The following is a 21225-nucleotide window of genomic DNA, read 5'->3' as shown; positions in this document are numbered from 1 at the left end:
TATATACTTTTGTTTCTTGTTCACTTTCCATTTTAACGGCTCGTAGTTTACGCCGAACGCATTATACAGTGAACGGGGGAAATGATAGGATGGAGCAATTGCTTCGCTCGACTGCGATTCGTTTAATCGAATTTCTAATTTATAAATATAATAAATATAATAATAAATAATATACATGATATAGTATGATAGAATTTCGTATTGCATCCAAGAAATGCAAAGTACGCTGAGAAATTCTCAAGACGCGCAATGAATAAAAATATTTTCTGACCCCCTTTTTTTTTCTTACTTCTCTGTCAAACAGGCAATTGCTGGGCAACGGCACGCTGTACTTTCCACCGTTTTTGGCGCAAGACTTCCGCGCCGAGATTCACAGCGCGCGCTACAGATGCAGAGCCGCGAATTCCGTGGGAATCGTCCTGTCGCGGGAGGTCACGCTCCGAGCAGGTAATCATTGTCAATTTTCTCCTTCTTCTTCTTCTTCTTCTTCCACGTCTTGTTTCGCATGCACAAGTTGCCAAGTTTATTTGACAAATATTTAAGTGATGCATGATGTTTTATTGATGATGAGCCAATAATATTTTGAACACCCTGAATTGATTCAAATTTTGTATGAAAAGAACCATTTTATCTATTTTTATGTTTCACAATTTTTAATATTATGAACAAATTGACACGTTTTCTTTGAACAAATTCAAAAGTTTTTCTTAATATATATTTAAGCTCAAGTTGTTAATTTTTGAGATAAAAACCATGTAAATTAAAATTTCGTGTACGTATTTTACGCAACGAGATGATTATGACAAGAACTCGAGTTAAATTTGACCAATAATTTGATTTTTAAGAAAAGATTCAAGTGTACACTGTTATGAGTGGCTCTGAGAACTAAATTTACCTTGGTATCCCTCTAGTACCGCGTTCGACCACTAGATGGTGTTGATTCTAGTTTCCAAGATACCCCAATACAAAGTAACATAGATCGGGAATTATACAGAAGCATAAAATTACGCTCGAAATGAAGTTTTGCTTCGATTATCCACGCGCACAAATGCACGTATGTGCACACGACGACGTCATGGGAATGCCAAGAAGCTCGATTCAGCTCTACTCGCTCACCTAGAAAGACGCGTTAAAAAAAAAAAGTAAGGCAGGCAGAAGCAAAAATCATCCCGAAATTCGACGTACGTGCCCCGTTACTGCCGCTGCAGTGCACGGAACGACGCGCAGCCTCCTTTTTCGCACACACGGCACACATGCATTCGTACGTAAAGTCGCTCGCTCGATCCCTCGATTTTCTTGCCAATCGCAGAGACGCGAACAGACGCAGCAGCAGCGCATATAACACATGCATTTACGTGTCTCCCGAGAAAAAGTCGACGGCCCCACGCGCGCGTGCACGAGTTACAATATTCTCGTTGTAAATACCGCTGGGACGCTTCGTTTCACTAACTCTAATGCGTGTACCGCGGTTAAATTAAAATTAGCACTCTACGTACTCGATTCGCATGATTATTTTTTTTTTTTTAAATTATTGCCGTAATTACCCCAGCGAGCTCGAGTCTTCTTCCACGCATCCTTTCTCAGCTTGAAAATATAACATTGTACGTACACACACTGCTAGCCGTCGCGCACAGGGGTGTCGATCGGACATTTTTTTTCCACTTTCCCCAGTCCTCCTTCTCTCGCACACACATACACGCGACTAAAAATAATGACGTTCGCCATCGTCGTCGTCGTGTGCTCTCTCTCACGTTCGCGAGCGTTCCCGAAGTTCCCAAGAGTCAAGTAAACACACAAACACACTCTACGCTAGATTACGTTAGCCGAGAGCGAGCCGAGTTCGCTCTCTTCGATCTCTTCTCTGCGGCTGCTGCTTCGTCGTGTTTGGCTTGATTCTATTTCCATACAATCGCGTAGTGCACCGCTGTTTAAATGAAAAAATACGAGACTTTTTCTCGAGCACGTCGATACCGTTAATTTTTGTATACCTTAATACGCGTGCATAATATTTACACTGCACTCGGATGTGTATATACGCGTTCGAAGAAGATGCATCCACCCTCCCGCAACTATACACATATATCTGTATGCCCACTTTTCTCGCGAGCTTTTTTTTTCATTAAAAAGAAGACTCAATTGCGCGACGCGCTCCACTCGAGAGCGAGAGAGGCGTCTCTTCTACCCGCGACTCAGCTTTTTTTCTCGCACGCGCACGCGGTAATTTACCCCCGGCGCGCTTAATTATTTAAAAACGCGAGTATATAATTTCGCCCTGCGTATTATAACGATGGATTTCGCAAATGGACCCGCGCACACCTCATTCCAAAAAGCAGGACGCGAGGATATAATATCATCAAGCTCTCGAGTATCCGCATTCACGCGCAATCTTCGTCGTAATCGTTCGTTTTCGAGGCATCGTATGCGTCGTCAATTAAATTTAGAAAAGCGTCGTCGCGTTAACGCGCATTAAAGCGCTCGGTGTGTAATGTGCACTCCTCCCTCGTCCTTCTTCCTATATATTTAAGAGAGGCGCGAGACGAGCGAGGAAAAAAAATTGTGTATAAATGTAATCTTGAGCAGTAGCGTCGTCGTCATCGGGTCGTTGCGTGCACGCGGCACACACACACACTATTACATATAATATGTACGATCAAAATGATGATAAATCTCGTCGTCGTAATCCCAACGACGTTAACTCGAATCGTCAGTCGTCGTCGCCGGGCTAAAACTCCATGTGCAAACTCTTGAGGCAGTCCGTTTGAATCTGATTGCGCGCCTCTGATTGCTCTTCTTGCAGTGTGCACGGTTACGCTTGTGCCGAGGAAAAAAAATCTTCATCTCTCTCTCTCATACACATTCACATCCAGACCCACACACACATACGTATATATCCTCTCGCGCCAAGATAAACATGCACATTTAGACATTCGTATTTGCCCATCCGTATATAAAGTCGAGGCTTTGACGTTGCAGCAACTTAGCCTTTAAAGTATGTAAGAGAGGAGGAGGAGGAAAAAAAGTGCGCGTGTCTACCAAGGCGAGGGAGGCAGAGGGAGTTTCCCTCGGAGCGCCCGATGAAAACGACGTGGCTAAGGGAGATATATACCGTATATATTCTAGCTGTGCTATGCCGAGGCTGAAAGACGATCTCTGCGGCGAGCAGTGCACGCGGCAAGGAACGCGCGAGAGAGAGAGAAACTTATCTAAAATGACATCGGCACTCATCTATACGTATAATACTTATATGCCGTGCAAGGGGAGCTGCTGCTGCTGCTGCGCCTTTATATTCGCGCTTGAGAATGTGCATGTGTGTGTGTGTACGTATGTACTACGTATGTATATAATGGACAGGGCACACACAACGCCCAGCTGATTGTAACCACCGCCACGATCTCACCCGTTGCTTGAATCACTCGTGTTTCTCTTCACACACACATACACATATATATAAGCTCCTTTTGTGACCCACGAGCTGTAGCAGACCCTCGAGGCGCAGCGGCGGCGGCAGATATCTCGAGAGCTCGTCGTCGTCGTCGTCGCGGCGGCAGCCTGGCCTCTCTTCGTTTTTGAAGATCGCTGCGTATACGCCAATATGTATGCGGACCCTCGCTTACTCTTCTCCTTCTTGCTCTGCTTTTTTGTTTTGTTTTTGTTGTTGTTGTTGTTGTTGTTGTTGTTTTGCCTTTTTTATTTACTTCTATGCGGGAGCGCATACGTGAATTTTGTTTTGTTCGACGCGCGCCAGCACGAGCCACAATCCTTGAAGATGATAATCCGTTCCATGGCGATCCCGAGCTTTTTACGCATGCACCCGAGCGAGATATCGCTTGGTCATGCAATCGAGTTTTGGGACGGAACAATGCAATTGATTCATACTTTTATCGATTCATACAAGTCATTCGGATTATCGCGAAATTTCATTTTGTTTCTGTGAAAATATTGAATTTTATCGTACAGAATATGTGCCGAATTTTAAATATGATCAATCGAAGTATAAAACAGTCAAAGATTTGGATACAGACAACACTGAATGGGTTCGTGTTACTTTCAACTATTTGTTTCGAAAAGGGCTTTGAAAATTGTTAACAAAAGCTTTGCCGCAAGCTCGCCACTTAGGTGTGTGTTAGGTTTCGCTATCAGAGAACGTAAAAAAATTTAGTTTACATATTTATAAAGTACAGATCTAATACCTCACAAATGTCTGATTGTGGCCACATCCGTGGAGACTCAACCATATAAGCTCGCGAAGCCTTTTCCGGGTTGGTCGTAACTTTTTAAACTCCCCGACATTGACGCACGTAATGAATATTTTGATTTTTCTCGCGAGTTTAAGTGGCTTTTAAGGAGTGATTATTGAAAAAAAGCACATGAGTCTAATTTAAGATCAATGATGCGAGAATTCGTAAATTATTTTCAGTTCGGTATTAAAGAAGCAAACAATTTTTTTTTCAATTTTTCGGAAATTTTTGTATTATTTAGTTATTCTGAGAACGTTTGCATTGCAGTGAATGAGGAAGAAAATTAATGCGAAAAGTTACATGAAGAATATAATATACTATCTTATTTTATTAGAATTTGAAAAACATAAACTTGAATACAATTTATAAATATTAATATAATTATGGTAGAATGTCTAGTTACGTTGATAATTTTTTACTTCACTTGACACTCAATATTGAATTTTAATATTTTCTTGTGCACATTGCATGAAGTTTTTTCTTCTATGCATCGAATCATTCTGGTTTTTCAGATTTCCTTCGTATGCAAATGTCATAAATAACAATTTTAAAGATTTATACGGTTATGAACCGAATCAATATGGCGTTTCAGATTAAACTTTTGTGAAAATGTCTTTCCACACACTTGGCACAGGGGAATAATGCGGTTATGCACAGAATACATATGAGTTTTGAGATAATGTTTATGTGAAAATGTCTGTTCACACATTTGACATGGGTGATTTATACGGTTATGCACAGAATCTATATGGATTTTGAGATAACCTTTTTGTGAAAATGTCTTTCCACACACTTGACATGGCTGATTAATACGGTTGTGCACAGAATCCATATGAACTTTGAGATAACTTTTTTGTAATAATATCTTGCCACACACTTGACATGGGTTGTCATACGGTTATGAACCGAATCAATATGGCGTTTGAGATAACTTTTTTGTGAAAATGTCTTTCCACACAATTGACATGGGTGATTGATACGGTTATGCACAGAATCCATATGAATTTTGAGATAACTTTTTTGTGAAAATGTCTTTCCACACAATTGACATGGGTGATTAATGCGGTTATGAACCGAATCAATATGGTTTTTCAGATTAGACTTTTGTGAAAATGTCTTTCCACACACTTGACATAGGTGAGTGATACAATCATTATGCACCGGATCTATATGGGTTTTCATAGTTTTTTGGCGAGATGATCTTTTTGAATGTCCGTTGCCTTCCATAGATATAACTTCGTTTGTTAAAGGATTTAGTTTTTCATTCTGCCTGTTGAGTTTGCAGCCAGTAATTGAATCTACAGTTTTTCTATTATCGCTGAGAAACTCATTTTCTATTGAACTCTCAGTTTCTATTTTAATAGAGGAATGAGTTGCAAAATTCTGGCTCATTTTAACATCCTGAAACCGATGAGGCCAATCGTTTGCTTTATCTTGTACCAATAAATCCACATTGGATTTCTCATCTTTGCACTCAAACTCTATCTTAATTTCTTGGTTAGGTTCAAGCTCGTGAATTTCTTCGTTCACTTCATCGGGTACTAATAAATTAACATTGGGTTTCATATCTTTGCACTCAAACTCTATCTTAATTTCTTGGTTTGGTTCAAGTTCATGAATTTCTTCGCGTTTTTCAAGTGTACGAACCTGTAGTAAAATTCAAGTCTCATGAAAATTTTGTTTAAAAAAATGATAATTCAATCAATTAGAGTAATCAATCATCTTACGGAATTTCCTGGTAGACCTCTGAGGTATTGCACATTTTTACCATCGAATATTTCACCTTCTGTTTCAACGTCATCAATTTCGTTGTAGCACATATCATGCAGTTCTTCTTTTACTCTGAAAACATATATGAAATGAAAAATGCACTTTCTTATCTTATTACAATGATTTTCACAAAGACAATTACTTGATCGCATAGTTGACTATACCACTAGACTCCATTTTGTAAAATGTAAACTTTGACTACCTTTCTATGAGTCAAATATTATTAAAATGAGATAGTATTATAGATTATGAAATCGAAATGTCAACGAGTTAACCTGAGCAAACGAAAGAACTGAGCGATCCCGAATGCTCGAAGTGTTTACTAATATTGAACAGAGCTAATACTAGCAGATGAAGTCAAGGTGGTAGAAAATTGATCTGTGAGGAGAGGTAGACATTCGACGCGTGCGTATAATAGCTAAGAGTTGTATATTCGATATTTTTAAATCTCTTGCCTATGATCGTTCCTTTTCAAATTAGAAAATCGCAAAGATGGAAATCGTTATTTATTTAATTAAAAATTTCCTTAAGTTCTATCTTTGCATCTTTAATTTTAAGTTTTGCGATTGTACTTAAAAAAAAAAACGATTTTCATTAGAAATATGAATGTTTTGACTTGCTGATAGAACTTGGAACGCTACCTGAAAAATCTGAATCTGACCCACATACTCTACTCGCGGTAAAGAAATAAAAGTAACGATCGCGAGCATGCGGCTAATTCTTTTTTATTTTCATTTCGATACGCGATACCGAGAAGCGAGACCGGGATAGAAACAAAAAAAGGCTTTGAACAATCGATTTCGTATCTCGCACGCGTGTTTCTGAATATATATACGCCCACGGGGTCGAGCGATGGCGTTCGAAATAAAGAGAACTCGGGGGCAGTGTTATTGTCCGCCCCAAACTCATTTATATCGATATGCAGTTTCACAGCGTGCGGCGGATGTAATGTAACAGAATCACCTGTATATGATACGACGTTGAGCACATACATCGCGCGCAGAAATCAAGATCGATGATCGAGAAATGACGAAAAAAATATATACCTCTGTAGAATACGAGAGCGTCAAGCGTGTGGCAATTGATACGCACATTTCAGGCTTTTCTATTCCAAAACAAATATAAAAAACAACAAGACAATGTATTATAATTTTTATTTTTATCGATGAATAGTAAACAGTAGCGGATTATGAAGCACGACATTCACGACGTGGCGTGGGCGGTAAATTTGGGAATGAATATTAAAATTTTTTATCATACGTGTGTATATAGATTCATTAACTTGATATTTTTTTGTGAACTTGATATTGTTTGTACAGGAAGATTTAGACAAGTTTTTAGTTTAAGAAGGCAAATGAATTCTCGAAAGAATCGTCGCCAAATAAGAATTTGTTATCGTTTCAGATATTGTTAGGATAATGGATAAACAGATAAATCGATACTTAAATTGTAAACAATAATATCCTAGACGTGTTCACATCTTAGCTCGAACGCTCATCATATTTATAGTAAAAGCAAATTAGTTTGAATGTTGTCTTTCTTGACAAAACAAGTCATAATACCAAAAGATAATTTTTACTCATTTAATTTCCGTGACAATAATAAAAAGAAGGATCTATCGTTTACTTTAGGCACCAAAATGGATCAAAGTAAGGAGAAATCGTCTCGTGAAGAAGTTGTTCTTTCCGACGACAAACAATACTTTCCTGATATTTCTCAGGAGGCATTTAAGCTAGAATCAAGTATAGTAATTCACCGAGGCACAATTTACAATAAAGAAAAAAATTACGCATGCGACAAGTGCGAAAAGACATTTGAGTTTCGAAGTCATTTGAGTAGACATCAAATATCTGAACACAAAAGCCGAAAAGATTTTGCATGTGATCAGTGCGACAAGAGATTTGTGAAACAATCGAGTTTGTCTACGCACCAGAAATTAGTACACAAACATCTCGTAAATTTCACATGCAACAAGTGTGAGAGAAAATTTGAAAATAAATCAACTTTACTTCAACACAAAAAAATATTCCACGAAGTTTTCAAAAATTACTTATGTGAAATGTGCGCAAAGAGATTTGATACAAAACATAGTTTGCTCTTACATATAAGGAAAGTACACAAGGGTTGCAAGTATGGCGCACGCGACAAGTCCGAAAATAAATCTGAAAAAAAATCAGATTTGCTCTTCCACCAAAGAATAGTAAGCGAAGGTCAAGGAGATTTCCCATGTGACGAGTGTCATAATAAGTTTGCACTGAAGGTAGATTTGTTTCGGCACCAAACCACAATCCACGAAGGTCGGAAAGATTTCACATGCAATAAATGCGAAAAAAAATTTGTCCACAAATCTAATTTAGTTGTTCACCAAAAGACGATACATGAGGGTCAAAAAAATTTTGCATGTGACAAGTGTGAGAAGAAATTTGCAACCAAATCGAATTGGCTCTACCACCAAAATACAGTGCACGAAATGAGCAAAGATTTTACATGCGAAATTTGTGAAAAAGTATTTGGACAGAAATCGAATTTACTTGTACACCAAAGAACAGTTCATGAAGGTCGCACAGATTACACATGTAACAAGTGCGAAAAAAAATTTAAACAGAAACATAGTTTGCTATACCATCAAAGGACAATACATGAAGGTAGAAAGGATCACGAATGTGATCGATGCGAAAAAAAGTTTAGACACAAATCTAGTTTAGATTTGCACCAAAAGACGATACACGACATTAGCAAAGATTTAACATGTGAAATTTGTAGGAAAGTATTTCGACTAAAATCTATTTTGCTAATCCACAAAAGAACTGTTCACGAAGGTTACAAAGATTTTACATGCAGTGAATGCGAAAAAAAATTTGGACACAAATCTAATTTATTTTTTCACCAAAAGACGATACACGAAGGTCAAAAAAATTTTGCATGTGACAAGTGTGATAAGAAATTTGCACAAAGAACGAACTGGCTTTACCACCAAAGGACAGTACACGAAAATAGCAAAGATTTCACATGCGACATATGTGAAAAAGTATTTAGACAGAAATCGAATTTACTTGTACACCAAAGAACAGTTCATGAAGGTCGCAAAGATTACACGTGTAACTAGTGTGAAAAAAAATTTAAACACAAACATAGTTTGCTATACCATCAAAGGACAATAAATGAAGGTAGCAAAGATCACGAATGGAGCCGATGCAAAAAAAGTTCAGACACAAATAGTTTAGATTGGCACCAAAAGACGATACTCGAAATTAGCAAAGATTTTACATGTGACATTTGTGGATATATTGAGACTAAAATCTACTCTGCTAATAATCCACAAAAGAACTGTTTACGAAGGTTGCAAAGATTTCACATGCAGTCAATGTGAGAAAAAATTTGGAACAAAACAGAGTTTGTTTGTTCACCAAAAAATAGTTCACGAAGGTCGCAAATATATCGTATGCAACAAGTGAGAATGTAAATTTGGAACCGAATCAGATTTGTTAAAGCACCAAAAATTAGTGCACGAAAGTCGCCAAAATTTTGCATGCCAAGAATGCAAGATGAAATTCAGGAGAAATAAATTTTGCTCTTACACCAAAGGACAGTCCATGAATGTCACAAAGACTACGTATGCGAAAAATGCAAAAAAAATTTTAACAATAAGGGACTTGGCTCAGACACCAAAGTATTAAACATAAAAGTTGCTAAGGTTACGCTTGCGACACACGCGAGAAAAATAATGAGTTACTACTGTAAACAAGTATGAATACTTATGATTATAAGTCTGTCTAAAATTTCAATAAAAATTTCGTAATAATATCTTGTCTCACCTAAATCTCATACTATTTTAACAATCATTTCATCTTCGAATTTTCAATCATTCCAAATTTTATAAGACTGACATATCGTCGCCTCAGCGCAAGAACCGCACAAATAAACTCAAGTGGCAAAAAGGTGCCTTAATCCTATCCTTTTAACATAGGGATAAGGTTGTTTTTGCCCCTTAAGTTTATTTGTGCGGTTCTTGCGCTGGGCCGATGATATAAACAGATAAATCGATACCTTAATTGAATGTAAACAATGCGATCATAATTTATTCATATTTAACAGAGTCCCTTGAACTCCGATCGTGTTTATAGTAAAAACAAGTCAGTTTGAATGTTGTCTTTCTTGACGAAGCAAGCCATAATACCGAATGACAAATTATTCTCATTTAATTCCCGAGACACTAATAAAAAGAAGGGTCGATGGTTTATTTTAGAGACCAAAATGGATAAAAGTGAAAAGATATCCGAAGAAATTCACTCGAGAAATGATTTAAGTGATAATGAAATAAAACATGTTGGTGATATTTGCCAGGAAGCATTTATACTAGAATCAAGTATGGTAACTCACCGGGACACAATTCACAATAGAGAGAAAAATTACGCATGCGACAAGTGCGAAAATAAATTTGAGTTCCGAAGTCATTTGAGTAAACAACAAATATCAGAACACAAAAGCCGCACTAATTTTACATGCGATCAGTGCAAGAAGAAATTTGTGAAACAATCGAATTTGTCGACGCACAAAAAATTAGTACACAAAGATCGTGAGAATTTCACGTGCAACCAGTGCGAGAGAAAATTTAAAAATAAATCAACTTTACTCAAGCACAAAAAAATATTCCACGAAGTTTTAAAAAATTACTTATATGAAATGTGCGCAAAGAGATTTGATACTAAACATAGTTTGCTTTTACATATAAGGAAGGTACACGAGGGTCGCAAATATGAGGCACGCGACAGGTCGGGAAAAAAATCTGAACAAAAATTGCATTTGCTCTTCCAGCAAAGAATAGCGCACGGGGGTCAAAGAGATTTCCCATGTGACAAAAGTGAGAAGAAATTGGGAACGAAACAGAATTTGCATTTGCACCAAAAGATTGCTCATGAACAACGTAAATATTTTGCATGCAACAAATGCGAGAAGAAATTTGGAAAAAAGTGGATTGTGATTCAGCACCAAAACACAATCCACGAAGGTCGGAAAGATTTCGCATGCAACCAATGCGAAAAAAAATTTGGACACAAATATAATTTAGTTCAGCACGAAAAGACGATACACAAAGGGCAAAAAAATTTTGCATGTGACAAGTGTGAGAAGAAATTTACACAAAAAACGAATTGGCTCTACCACCAAAAGACAGTACACGAAAAGAGCAAAGATTTCACTTGCGACATATGTGAAAAAGTATTTGGACAGAAATCGAATTTACTTGCACACCAAAAGTCAGTACACGAAGGTCGCAAAGATTACATATGTAACAAGTGTGAAAAAAAATTTGGACACAAACAAAGTTTGCTATACCATCAAAGGACAATACATGAAGGTAGCAAAGATCACGAATGTGATAGTTGCGAAAAAAAATTTGGATATGTATCAACTTTACTCTTCCATCAAAGGACAATTCATAATTGTCGGAGAGATTTTGCATGTGATGAGTGCGGGAAAAAATTTGCACAAAACCTAGTTTACTCTTACACCAAAAGACAGTACATGAAGGTAAAAAAAATTTTGCATGTGACAAGTGTGAGAAGAAATATGCACAAAAAACGAACTTGCTTTACCACCAAAATGCAGTACACGAAATGAGCAAAGATTTTACTTGCGAACTTTGTGAAAAAGTATTTGGACAGAAATCGAATTTGCTTGTTCACCAAAAGTCAGTGCACGAAGGTCGCAAAGATTACTCATGTGACAAGTGTGAAATAAAATTTGGGCAAAAATTTCATTTGTTTCGTCACCAAAACTCGATCCACGAACGTTGGAAAGATTTCGCATGTAACAAATGCGAAAAGAAATATGGATACAAATCTAGTTTAGTTTTGCACCAAAAGACGGTACACGAAATTAGCACAGATTTCACATGTGAAATTTGTGAAAAAATATTTGGATTAAAATCTACTTTGTTAATCCACAAAAGAACAGTTCACGAAGGTCGTAAAGATTTTACATGCAATGAATGCGAAAAAAAATTCGGAACAAAACAGAATATGCTTGTTCACCAAAAATTACTCCACGAAGGTCGGAAAGATTTTGCATGCGACAATTGTGAAAGGAAATTTGGAATTAAATCTCATCTGTTAAAGCATCAAAAGACAGTTCATGAAGGTAAAAAAGATTGAGCCTGTGGCAGGTGCAAGAAGAAATTTGGAGGAAAATCGATATTAATTAGACACCTAAAGAACGCACACAGCGGTCACGAAGATTTCAAAAGACAGTCCTTGAAGGTCGCAAAGACAACGCATGCGTGAAATGTGAGAAAAAATGTACATAAAAAGTGACTTGGCTGAAACACCAAAGAATCACACACGAAAGTTGCAAAGATTACGCTTGCAATAGACTCGAGAAAAAATAATGATTTAGAGTTGTAAATATGTATAGATAAATTCCAATAAAAATTTCGCGATATGATTGTGTCTCATTTGAATTTCATACCTTTTTAACTATCATCACACCTCCATCCACTACCATGGTGGTACTTTATTGTTGAATTAAAAAAAATTTGGCGGACTGTTGATTATTCATTTGGGAACGGCCCTCTATCCAATTCATCTCTGAAATGATAAATGTTTAATCTATTTCTTTTTCTTATAAATATTAGCCAATCAGTATTCATGTAGATTGTATTTCTTTCGCTATTGAAACTACTTAATAATTCTTATTTTTATTCGAATTCGTACTAATAGTTTACGTCCATCACAGGCAGCGATCGTGTAACGAAGAAAAACATTTTAACAAGCTAATTTACATTGTTATTCTCGCGCACGCTTCATTTAATTTTTTCCTCTCTCTTTATATCAAAGACATAGTCGTGGTTGTCGTTGTCGTGGTATTTGCACAAAACTTGCATAAGAATACTTACTTACCCTTTCGCACATAAAAGATCTTTAAGTTGCTTCGAGGGCACGTATTTATCTTATCGACAAGTAAGTGCGAATTAATATGCACATTTAAAGTTTATGCACTCCAAAAAAAAATGAAAAAAAACAAGATAATATATTATTTTTTTTATATTTATCAAAACATAGTAAACAGTAGCGGGTTATTGAGAATGACATCGCTTGGAGACAGTAAATTTTGGAATGAATTATAAATTGTTTATCATTATCACAGATAAATATGGATCTATTAACATCATATTTTTTGTGAACTTGATGTTGTTTGTACAGGAAGATTTTGACAAGTTATTAGTTTAAGAAGGCAAAAAATTTCTCGAAAGAATCGTCGCTAAATTAGAATTTTTGATTGTTTCAAATGTTATTAGAACAATGAATAAACAGATAATTCGATACTTAAATGGTAAACAATAACATCTTAAATGATTTTCACACCGTACCTCGAGCACTGATCATGTTCACTGTACGAACAAATTATGTTCAATGTTGCCTTTCTTGACGAACCAAGCTACTAGACCAAAATAAAAGTTTGACTCACTTAATTTCTGTGGCTCTAAATAGAAGCATCCATCGTTTAATTTAGGCATGAAAATGAATAAAAGTGAGGACGAATCTGAGGTCGCTGTTTGTAAAGATAACCCAGGTGAACATGACATTGTTGTTTCAGACGACAAAAAATACGTTGGTGATATTGGCCACGAGGCATTTACATTAGAAACAAGTATGGTAACTCACAGAGACACAATTTACAATGAAGAGAAAAATTACGCATGCGACAAGTGCGAAAAGACATTTGAGTTCCGAAGTCATTTGAGTAGACACCAAATATCAGAACACAAAGGCCGCAACGATTTCGCATGCGATCAATGCAAGAAGAAATTTGTGAAACAATCGAGTTTGTCTACGCACCAAAAATTAGTTCACAAAGATCGCGACAATTTCACGTGCACCAAGTGCGAGAGAAAATTTGAAAATAAAACAACTTTACTGAAGCATAAAAAAATATTTCACGAAATTTTCAAAAATTACTTATGTGAAATGTGCGCAAAGAGATTTGATACTAAACATAGTTTGCTCTTACATATAAGCAAAGTACACGAGGGTTGCAAGTATGACGCACGCGACAAGTCCGAAAATAAATCTGAAAAAAAATCGCGTTGCTCTTCCACCAAAGAATAGTGCACGGGGGTCAAAGAGATTTCCCATGTGACAAGTGTGAGAAAAAATTGAGAACGAAACAGAATTTGCGTTTGCACCAAAAGATTGTTCACGAAGAACGTAAAGATTACGCATGCAATAAGTGCGAAAAAAAATTTGGACTCAAACCTAATTTAGATCGGCACCAAAAGACGATACATGAAGATCAAAAAATTTTTGCATGTGACAAGTGTGATAAGAAATTTGCACAAAGAACGAACTGGCTTTACCACCAAAGGACAGTACACGAAATGAGCAAAGATTTCACATGCGAAATTTGTGAAAAAGTATTTGGACAGAAATCGAATTTGGTTGAACACCAAAAGTCAGTCCACGAAGGTCGCAAAGATTACATATGTGACAAATGCGAAAAAAAATTTTTTCATAAATGTTATTTGCTTCGTCACCAAAATACAGTCCACGAAGGTCGCAAAGATTACGAATGCAACAAATGCGAGAAGAAATTTGGACTAAAACCACATTTGCTCGTACACAAAAGAACAGTTAATGAAGGTTCTAAAGATTTTACATGCAGTGAATGCGGAAAAAAATTCGGAACAAAACAGAATATGCTTGTTCACCAAAAAATAGTCCACGAAGGTCGGAAAGATTTTGCATGCGACAATTGTGAAAGGAAATTTGGACTTAAATCACATTTGTTAAAGCACCAAAAGACAGTCCATGAAGGTCGCAAAGATTTTGTCTGTGACAGGTGCGAGAAGAAATTTGGAGAAAAGTCGACATTGATTAAGCACCTAAGGAAAGTACACGAAGGTCGCGAAGTTTTCAAAGGACAGTCCATGTAAGTCGCGGAGACTACGCATATGCGAAAAATGTGCGAAAAAATTTAAACAAAAAGTGACTTGGCTGATACACCAAAGAATAACACATGAAAGTTGCAAAGATTATGCTTGCAATAAGCGCGAGAAAAATTATGATTTAGAGTTGTAAATATGTGTAGATAAATTCCAATAAAAATTTCATACCTTTTCAACTATCATTACACCTTCATTCACTTCCTTGGTGGTACTTTATTGTTGAATTAAACGAAATTTAGTGGATTGTTGATTATTCATTTAGGAACGGCACTTTTTCCAATTCATCTCTGAAATGATAAATGTTTGATCAATTTTTTTTCTTATAAATATTTGCCAATCAGTATTCATGTAGATAGTATTTCTTTCGCTATTCAAACTAATTAACAATTCTTAATTTCATTCGAATTCGTAATAATAGTTTGCATCCATCACAGGCAGTGACCATGTTACGAACAAAAACATTTCAACAAGCTAATTTACATTGTTATTCTCACGTAAGCTGAGACATTGTCGTCGTTATCATCGTTGTCGTCGTACTTGCACAAAACTTGCTCAAGAATTCGTTTTTACCTCATCGCGTATAAAAGAGCTTCAATCTGCTACTCGGCAACGTGTTCATCTCGTCAACAAGGGAGTGCCAATTAATACGGACGTTTGAAATGTTTTTATTCCAAAACAAATATAAAAAAACACATGACAATGTATTATATTTTTTTGCTTTATCAAAATTTAGTAAGCATGAGTAGCGGGTTATGAAGAATAACAATGCATCAATTTTTTATCATATAAGTGTATATGGATCTAGTAACTTGATATTCTTTGGGTGAACTTAATGTTATCCGTACAGAAAGTTCTTTGACAAGTATTTAGTTTAAAAAGGCAAAAAGTTCCTTGTAAGAAATTGTTAGGATTATGTATAAACAGATAATCAGTACCTTGATCGTAAACAATATGATCATGGTTACTTTTGACATAGACCCACGAACACTAATCATGTTTATAGTAAAAACAAATTAGATTGAAAGTTGTCTTTCTCGACGAACCAAGCTACTAGACCAAAATAAAAGTTTGACTCATTTCATTTCTGTGGCTCTAAATAGAAGCATCCATCGTTTAATTTAGGCATGAAAATGAATAAAAGTGAGGAGAAAGTCGAGGTCGTTGTCTGTAATGATAACTCAGGTGAACATGAAATTGTTGTTTCAGACGACAAAAAATACGTTAGTGATATCTGTCAGAAAGATTTTACAATAGAATCCAGCATGATAACTCACCGAGACACGATTCACAATAAAGAGAAAAATTACGCATGCGATAAGTGTGAGAAGACATTTGAGTTCCGAAGTCATTTGAGTAGACATCAAATATCAGAACACAAAAGCCGCACTAATTTTACATGCGACCAGTGCGAGAAAAAATTTGTGAAACAATCGAGTTTGTCTACGCACAAAAAATTAGTACACACAAATCGCGAGAATTTCACGTGCAACAAGTGCGACAAGAAATTTGAAAATGAATCAAGTTTACTCAAGCACAAAAAAATATTCCACGAAGTTTTAAAAAATTACTTATGTGAAATGTGCGCAAAGAGATTTGATACTAAACATAGTTTGCTTTTACATATAAGGAAGGTACACGAGGGTCGCAAATATGAGGCACGCGACAGGTCGGGAAAAAAATCTGAACAAAAATTGCATTTGCTCTTCCACCAAAGAATAGCGCACGGGGGTCAAAGAGATTTCCCATGTGACAAGTGTGAGAAGAAATTGGGAACGAAACAGAATTTGCGTTTGCACCAAAAGATTGTTCACGAAGAACGTAAAGATTACGCATGCAATAAATGCGAAAAAAAATTTGGATACAAATTTAATTTAAATCAGCACCAAAAGACGATACACGAAGGTCAAAAAAAGTTTGCATGTGACAAGTGTGATAAGAAATTTGCTCAAAAAACAAACTGGCTTTACCACCAAAAGACAGTACACGAAATGAGCAAAGATTTCACATGCGACATATGTGAAAAAGTATTTGGACAGAAATCGAATTTGGTTGCACACCAAAAGTCAGTGCACGAAGGTCGCAAAGATTTCGCATGTGACAAGTGTGAAAGGAAATATGGAAGTAAATTAGATTTGTCGAGGCACCGAAAATCAGTCCACGAAGGTCGCAAAGATTACGGATGTAACAGGTGTGAAAAGAAATTTGGATTTCAATCAGCTTTGATAATGCACCAAAAAACAATCCACGAAGGTCGCAAAGATTACGCTTGTGATAAGTGCGAGAAGAAATTTGGACAAAAACCGCATTTGCTCTTACACAAAAGAACAGTCCACGAAGGTCGTAAAGATTACGTCTGCAACCTGTGCGAGAAAAAATTCGGACAAAAATCGGATTTGATAAAGCACCAAAGGACAGTTCACGAAGGTCGCAAAGATTTTGTCTGTGACCGGTGCGAGAAGAAATTTGCACAAAAACCTAGTTTACTCTTACACCAAAAGACAGTACATGAAGGTAAAAAAAATTTTGCATGTGACAAGTGTGACAAGAAATTTACACAAAAAACGAATTGGCTCTACCACCAAAAAACAGTACACAAAATGAGCTATGATTTCATATGCGACATTTGTGAAAAAGTATTTGGACAGAAATCGAATTTACGTGTTCACCAAAGAACAGTCCATGAAGGTTGGAGAGATTTCGCATGCGACAAGTGTGAAAGGAAATTTGGAATTAAATCACTTCTGTTAAAGCATCAAAAGACAGTTCATGAAGGTAAAAAAGATTTAGCCTGAGACAGGTGCGATAAGAAATTTGGAGAAAAATTTACATTGATTAGACACCTCAGGAACGAATACGACGGTCGCGATGATTTAAACGACAGTCTATATGAAGGTCGCAAAGAGTACGCATGCAAAAAAAGTGCGAAAAAATTTAAACAAAAAGTGACTTGGCTGATACACCAAAGAATAACAAACGAAAGTTGCAATGATTACGCTTACAATTGATGCGAGAGAAAATAATGATTTAGAGTTGTAAATATGTATAGATAAATTCGAATAAAAATTTCGCGATATGATTGTGTCTTATTTGAATTTCATACCTTTTCAACTATCATCACACCTCCATTCACTACCATGGTGGTACTTTATTGTTGAATTAAAAAAAATTTGGCGGACTGTTGATTATTCATTTGGGAACGGCCCTTTATCCAATTCATCTCTGAAATGATAAATGTTTAATCAATTTTTTTTCTTAAAAATATTTGCCAATCAGTATTCATGTAGATAGTATTTCTTTCGCTATTCAAACTAATTAACAATTCTTAATTTAATTTGAATTCGTACTAATAGTTTACGCCCATCACAGGCAATAATCGTGTGACGAAGAAAAACATTTCAACAAGCTAATTTACATTGCTATTCTCACGTAAGCTGAGACATTATCGTCGTCATCGTCGTTGTCGCTGTATTTGCACAAAACTTGCTCAAGAATTCGTTTTTACCTCATCGCGTATAAAAGAGCTTCAATCTGCTACTCGGCAACGTGTTCATCTCGTCAACAAGGGAGTGCCAATTGATACGCACGTTTGAAATGTTTCCATTCCAAAACAAATATGAAAAACAACAAGACAATGCATTATAATTTTTATTTTTATCGATGAATAGTAAACAGTAACGGGTTATGAAGAATGACAGGGCGTCAATTTTTTATCATATGAGTGTATATGAACCTAGTTACTTGATATTCTTTGGGTGAACTTAATGTTATCCGTACAGAAAGTTCTTTGACAAGTATTTAGGTTAAAAAGGCAAAAAGTTCCTTGTAAGAAATTGTTAGGATTATGTATAAACAAATAATCAGTACCTTGATCGTAAACAATGTGATCATGGTTACTTTTAACATAGACCCACGAACACTAATCATGTTTATAGTAAAAACAAATTAGATTGAAAGTTGTCTTTCTCGACGAACCAAGCTACTAGACCAAAATAAAAGTTTGACTCTTTTCATTTCTGTGGCTCTAAATAGAAGCATCCATAGTTTAATTTAGGCATGAAAATGAATAAAAGTGAGGAGAAAGTCGAGGTCGTTGTCTGTAATGATAACTCAGGTGAACATGAAATTGTTGTTTCAGACGACAAAAAATACGTTAGTGATATCTGTCAAAAAGATTTTACAATAGAATCCAGCATGATAACTCACCGTGACACAATTCACAATAGAGAGAAAAATTATGCATGCGACCAGTGCGAGAAGAAATTTGTGAAACAATCGAGTTTGTCTACGCACAAAAAATTAGTACACAAAGATCACGATAATTTCACGTGCAACAAGTGTGAGAGAAAATTTGAAAATAAATCAACTTTACTCAAACACATAAAAATATTCCACGAAATTTTCAAAAATTACTTATGTGAAATGTGCGCAAAGAGATTTGATACAAAACATAGTTTGCTCTTACATATAAGGAAAGTACACAAGGGTTGCAAGTATGGCGCACGCGACAAGTCCGAAAATAAATCTGAAAAAAAATCGGATTTGCTCTTCCACCAAAGAATAGTAAGCGAAGGTCAAGGAGATTTCCCATGTGACGAGTGTCCTAATAAGTTTGCACTGAAGGTAGATTTGTTTCGGCACCAAACCACAATCCACGAAGGTCGGAAAGATTTCACATGCAGTGAATGCGAAAAAAAATTTGGACACAAATCTAATTTATTTTTTCACCAAAAGACGATACACGAAGGTCAAAAAAAGTTTGCATGTGACAAGTGTGAGAAGAAATTTGCAACCAAATCGAATTGGCTCTACCACCAAAATACAGTACACGAAATGAGCAAAGATTTCACATGCGACATATGTGAAAAAGTATTTGGACAAAAAGTGAATCTGATTACCCACCAAAGGACAGTCCACGAAGGTCGCAAAAATTACACATGTGACAAGTGCGAAAAAAAATTCGGGCAAAAAGTTCATTTGCTTCGTCACCAAAACACAATCCACGAAGGTCGGAAAGATTTCGCATGCAACAAATGCGAAAAAAAATTTGGACAAAAAACGAATTGGCTCTACCACCAAAAAACAGCACACGAAATTAGCTATGATTTCACATGCGACATTTGTGAAAAAGTATTTGGACAGAAATCGAATTTGCGTGTTCACCAAAGAACAGTTCATGAAGGTCGCAAAGATTACACATGTGACAAGTGCGAAAAAAAATTCGGGCAAAAAGTTCATTTACTTCGTCACCAAAACACAATCCACGAAGGTCGCAAAGATTCCGCCTGAGACAGTTACGATAAGAAATTTGGAAAAAAATTGACATTGATTAGACACCTCAGGAACGCATACGACGGTCGCGATGATTTAAACGACAGTCTATATGAAGGTCGCAAAGAGTACGCATGCGAAAAATGTGCGAAAAAATTTAAACAAAAAGTGACTTGGCTGATACACCAAAAAATAACACACGAAAGTTGCAAAGATTACGCTTGCAATAGACGCGAGAAAAAATAATGATTTAGAGTTGTAAATATGTATAGATAAATTCCAATAAAAATTTCGTGATATGATTGTGTCTCATTTGAATTTCATACTTTTTCAACTATCATCACCCCTCCATTCACTACCATGTTGGTACTTTATTGTTGAATTAAACAAAATTTGGCGGACTGTTGATTATTCATTTGGGAATGTCACTTTTTCCAATTCATCTCTGAAATTATAAATGTTTAATCAATTTCTTTTTCTTATAAATATTAATTGCATCCATCACAGGCAGCGATCGTGTAACGAAGAAAAACATTTCAAGAAGCTAATTTACATTGTTATTCTCGCGCACGCTTCATTTAATTCTTTCCTCTCTCTATATATCAAAGACATTGTCGTGGTCGTCGTTGAGGTCGTATTTGTACAAAACTTGCATAAGGATACTTTTTTACCCTCTCGCGAATAAAAGAGCTTCAATCTGCTCCGCTGCCACGTATTTATCTCGTTAAATTTTCTTTTCCCCCCATTGTCCCCTCGGTAGAAACGTCCATTGTCGAACTTTTCGCGAGCTCATACACATAGCCTGGCATCTCTGTCTCTCTCTCTAAATACGCGAAAATTCACGACGCGCAATCAAAAAAGCGTCGCGCGCAACTTCTCCATATTTTAATACGCGAGGCCCCGAGATTTTCGTCCGTCCTCGCGTATACATAAGTTGCTGCATATTTTTGAAGGGTATTATGTATATGGTTTTTCGACCCCACTGGTTTATACACGAAAAACTTTGTT

At 36.3% G+C, this 21225-nt stretch overlaps 1 protein-coding gene across 4 annotated transcripts; it reads right to left on the bottom strand.

The window, feature by feature from the left end:
• Positions 1–4702: 4702 nt before the first annotated feature.
• LOC106659223 (RB-associated KRAB zinc finger protein-like) lies at positions 4703–18152 on the bottom strand. Of its 4 annotated transcripts, none has more exons than XM_023460551.1 (4): positions 18050–18152; positions 15118–15236; positions 5966–6080; positions 4703–5885 (listed from the first exon to the last, which is right to left on the bottom strand). In XM_023460551.1, exons 3-4 carry the CDS (start codon positions 6056–6058, stop codon positions 4983–4985), a joined length of 996 nt encoding a protein of 331 aa, XP_023316319.1. In that variant the 5' UTR covers positions 6059–6080; positions 15118–15236; positions 18050–18152; the 3' UTR covers positions 4703–4982. The 4 variants fall into 4 exon arrangements, with proteins under 4 accessions (XP_023316319.1, XP_023316320.1, XP_023316322.1 ...); XM_023460552.1 differs by lacking the exon at positions 15118–15236 and adding an exon at positions 12474–12592 and having other exon boundaries at positions 18050–18063; XM_023460554.1 differs by lacking the exon at positions 15118–15236.
• Between the last annotated feature and the right edge of the window lie 3073 nt (positions 18153–21225).

This window comes from Trichogramma pretiosum, unplaced genomic scaffold (genome assembly GCF_000599845.2).
Source record: "Trichogramma pretiosum strain Unisexual culture from Peru unplaced genomic scaffold, Tpre_2.0 scaffold105, whole genome shotgun sequence".
Taxonomy (NCBI): Eukaryota; Metazoa; Arthropoda; class Insecta; order Hymenoptera; family Trichogrammatidae; genus Trichogramma; species Trichogramma pretiosum.
Note: the sequence above shows the minus strand (reverse complement) of the source record. Positions and strands in the feature narration are given on the sequence as shown.

Bases quoted from the DNA above. Each gene is read 5' to 3' on its own strand.
- LOC106659223 (XM_014381645.2), bottom strand. From the start codon at position 6,185: ATGGAGTCTAGTGGTATAGTCAACTATGCGATCAA. The intron at 6,081-6,150 runs GTAATTGTCTTT...ATATGTTTTCAG, and splicing joins ATAGTCAACTATGCGATCAA to AGTAAAAGAAGAACTGCATG. The intron at 5,886-5,965 runs GTAAGATGATTG...ATTTTACTACAG, and splicing joins GAGGTCTACCAGGAAATTCC to GTTCGTACACTTGAAAAACG.